Here is a 3,537-nt window from a genome sequence, read left to right as displayed (position 1 = left end):
TTTGAACTTTTGTAAAATGACCATTTTGCCCCTAGCCTTTTTAAATATTTCCATGAACCATTTCGCGAATTTTCCTTTTTCGGTCTCAACCTTTCTCAATATTCCATATCAACAATGTTCCTAAATAATATTAATAACCCACTTGCGCATAAAAATAGTTTTGGAAACGATCTTACCTTCCACATTCCACGACTTCTTCGAAATATCCGAACGCACGAAATGCGGGCTATAACAGTGCCTGCTTGCCCTATCACAAATTCTGGACAACAATCAAAGTCTAAAAAGCTTGTGCTAAAAGTTGTTACTCCAGTAGTTATTTCATCATTTGTGATATTCTTGTTGGTTTTAATCTGGACACTAAAACGACAAAAGAAAGGAAAGTCTAAAGATGCAGAAAATGTACCAGAGATTAGGACTTATGAATTGGTTTCATATCCCGAGATTCAAAGAGCAACAAATAATATTGATGGATCAAATTTAATTGGTATGGGAGGTTCTGGTTCTGTGTACAAAGGAACGTTATCTAGTGGAATTGTGGTTGCAATAAAGGTTCTGGACTTGCAAAATGAGGAAGTATGCAAAAGGTTTGATAGAGAATGTGAGGTGATGAGAAATGTTCGACACAAAAATCTTGTCACGGTAATCACAACTTGCTCTAGCGAACACACAAGAGCCTTTGTTCTTGAGTATATGCCCAATGGAAGTCTTGAGAATTGGTTGTATGGGGAAGATTGTCACTTGAACCTTCTTCAAAGAGTCACCATAATGCTTGATGTGGCTTTGGTAATTGAATATCTACATCATGGTCATGCCACCTTGATAGTCCATTGCGACTTAAAGCCAACTAACATTCTTTTGGATGAAAATATGGTGGCACATGTTTGTGATTTCGGCATCTCTAAAATTTTAGCTGTAAGCATGTCCACGGCCCATACCGAGACATTGGGCACTCTTGGTTACATTGCACCTGGTATGTATACTAGTTTCATTCTTTTTTCACTTATCATAAACCATTTCTCTTATTATAGTCAAGCCATTCTAAATTCGAGAACTACATATAAATCAAGTCTTTGTTTGTATTGAATCATTATTATATCTCGTATGAATAATCTTCTTTTTATTTTCATTCTTCGAAGAATATGGCTTAGAGGGAATAGTGTCCACAAGTGGTGATGTATAGTTTTGGCATTATGCTAATGGAGGTTTTGGCAAAAAGAAGACCAACAGATGAAGAGATTTTCAATGAAAATCTTGGCTTGAGGGAGTGGATAGGACGAGCATTTCCAAAAACTTTGATGGAAATTGTGGATGACAACCTTTTCCATGAGGAAGAACAGATCATTTCCTTCCTGATAGAATTGGCTTTGGACTGCACAAAGCAAAATCCGGAATCAAGGATAACTATGACAGATGTAGTCAAGAGGATCAGCAAAATTAAGAACACATTTTCGAAAACATAGAAGTTAGCATCTCGTAAAGTAGCGTTCTTCCTGAGGTGCAAGTTATATGTCCCTTTTTGTTTACCTAGGTTTTTTTTTTTTTTTTTAGTAAAATCATCGCTGCTACTTGGACTACTCCTGTAAATAATGTATAGACGTATTTCAGAATGTTGCAGTCCTTCATGTTGTAATTTCATGTTTGAATGGTTTCGAACCTTCTTTAAAATCTTACATATTATAGTAATTATGCTTTGAATGCTTGAAATAATCCACAAATACATCAACAAATATTGTGAAGGTGTTTAGTTGCAGTATCTTGCCTTCTGTTTGCAAGCTTGGAAATATCTGTCTCTTCCACCTCTTTTAATCTCTCTTTCATATTTTGATTCATAAAAATATTTTTCCAATAAATCTGACTCTTTCATATTTTTGTCTCTTCCTCTGTATTTAATAATTTATTTATTTATTTATTTCCAAAAGGGTTAGACCTCCAAGTTTATATGACTTAAGACAGTTACTAATTGGAATGTCTGAAAAATCCATTATAAAGGAAAAAAGAAGCAGGTTGTATATGAATAGAGGGTAATAATAAGTTGCTAGTAAATGAAATCAAACTTTGTTAAGATATAATTTAAGTAACTAAGTCTTTCTCCTTTATAGTAGCTTATGTGTTTACCTGATTCAGTGATTCTTTTTCTTTTCTTTTACCTAAGCATGTGATGTCTTGTTGATTTGTTTTCTCACATCATCTTTAAGTTGTTGAAAAGGTGACATATTCATTTACTTGATTATACATTAGTAACAAACTCAATTAGTTAGACAAGGTTGAAACTGTTACGTTGCAAGTGAAAAATGTAACAAAATCTACAAAAAGAAAAGCAGTTTATGTAATATTTGAAACGAAGGATTTGTAGGTTACAATTAAAACTTGAAAAGCAATCAATATATGTTATTAAATTACCAATTGAATTCAAACCAGGAAACTTATGTAAATTACATATTCTACCATTCTTATAAGTGTCCTTCTCCATTGTCTCTCAATATTTACTGTTATTTATTTGTTGCAGTTCATGGATAATTTAGCCGTTACAGCATAGTTGCAAATAAAACCCGTCAACTTCCATCTTTGTCATATCAAAGATAAACTGGAATTTCTGATATATTTTCTAAATTTTCCAAGATCAAGAAACTTCAATGAATAGTGATTCCAAACGAATACACATAATGTTACGTTCTAAGTCAAGGTACATCTTATTTGCTGCTACTGATAAATTTGTGTCATTCTTTTTAACAGTTGTGTGGTGCCAGCTTGTTTGCATCTCGATTGTTGCATCGATTAGTTTTTTTTTTTTTTTAAATTATTTTTATTACATAAGGGCTTGGGAAGGGGATTACAATGTGGGGATTCGAACCCTCACCAACAAGGTGAGAGTTCAGATAGCCAACCAACTGAGCTACTAGATCCCTACTGCATCGAGTAGTATAGGTATCCAAATCCTGAATTTAAACTTGATGGCTCAATCTTTGAGATTCTTACCCTGGACACATCATATTTAATGTTGAAATTGTAGTTTCAAAGTTTAATATTTTTGTGAAAATTTTAGTGATTTTTTCCTATATATATTTATGTTTCGTGTTGAATTTGAATTCAGTTGAAATCGTAGAAAGAGGCTCTCGTCAAGGATTAAGCACATTGAAAGATAGCATCTTCAAATTTGACCATTGATCTCCCATGATTAATACTTGTCTCACTACTTTTATTTGGAATAAAGATGTGTTCTTGGATTCATTTGTTACTTTTACTGTCCAGAAATTGTGATTCATGGGTTAGTTAATCTTGTATCTTGCTTGTAGAATATATGAGTTTTCATGAATGTAAAGACTGATTTTTTTAATTATTATTATTTTATTTTATTTTTTGGAGAATTTGCAGAGCTGGGTCCATTGAATCTGGAAAGAGAAGACATTCTTCAATATTTTCAAGAACTATTTCAGCATCCAAGCTTTGCAGAAGTGATGCTGTGGGATCACAAATTGATAACAATGCCCTTGTTTCTCTTGAAAGAAAATCCTCTGTTAAGCATTCGTCCGAGGTATA

General features: G+C 33.1%; 1 protein-coding gene across 1 annotated transcript; it reads left to right on the top strand.

Annotated features, from left to right (window-relative positions):
* Positions 1–219: 219 nt before the first annotated feature.
* On the top strand, positions 220–1,180 carry LOC132061502 (receptor kinase-like protein Xa21). Its single transcript, XM_059454305.1, has 2 exons — positions 220–970; positions 1,137–1,180. Exons 1-2 carry the CDS (start codon positions 220–222, stop codon positions 1,178–1,180), a joined length of 795 nt encoding a protein of 264 aa, XP_059310288.1.
* Positions 1,181–3,537: the final 2,357 nt, after the last annotated feature.

The sequence above is a fragment of the Lycium ferocissimum genome, chromosome 6 (genome assembly GCF_029784015.1).
Source record: "Lycium ferocissimum isolate CSIRO_LF1 chromosome 6, AGI_CSIRO_Lferr_CH_V1, whole genome shotgun sequence".
Lineage (NCBI taxonomy): Eukaryota > Viridiplantae > Streptophyta > Magnoliopsida > Solanales > Solanaceae > Lycium > Lycium ferocissimum.
This window is presented reverse-complemented; position numbering and strand designations above follow the sequence as displayed.

Excerpts from the sequence above, each read along its gene's own strand:
- LOC132061502 (XM_059454305.1), top strand. The coding sequence starts at position 220 with ATGCGGGCTATAACAGTGCCTGCTTGCCCTATCACAAATTCTGGACAA. Across the intron at positions 971-1,136 it reads TCTTGGTTACATTGCACCTG|AATATGGCTTAGAGGGAATA; the intron begins GTATGTATACTA and ends CATTCTTCGAAG.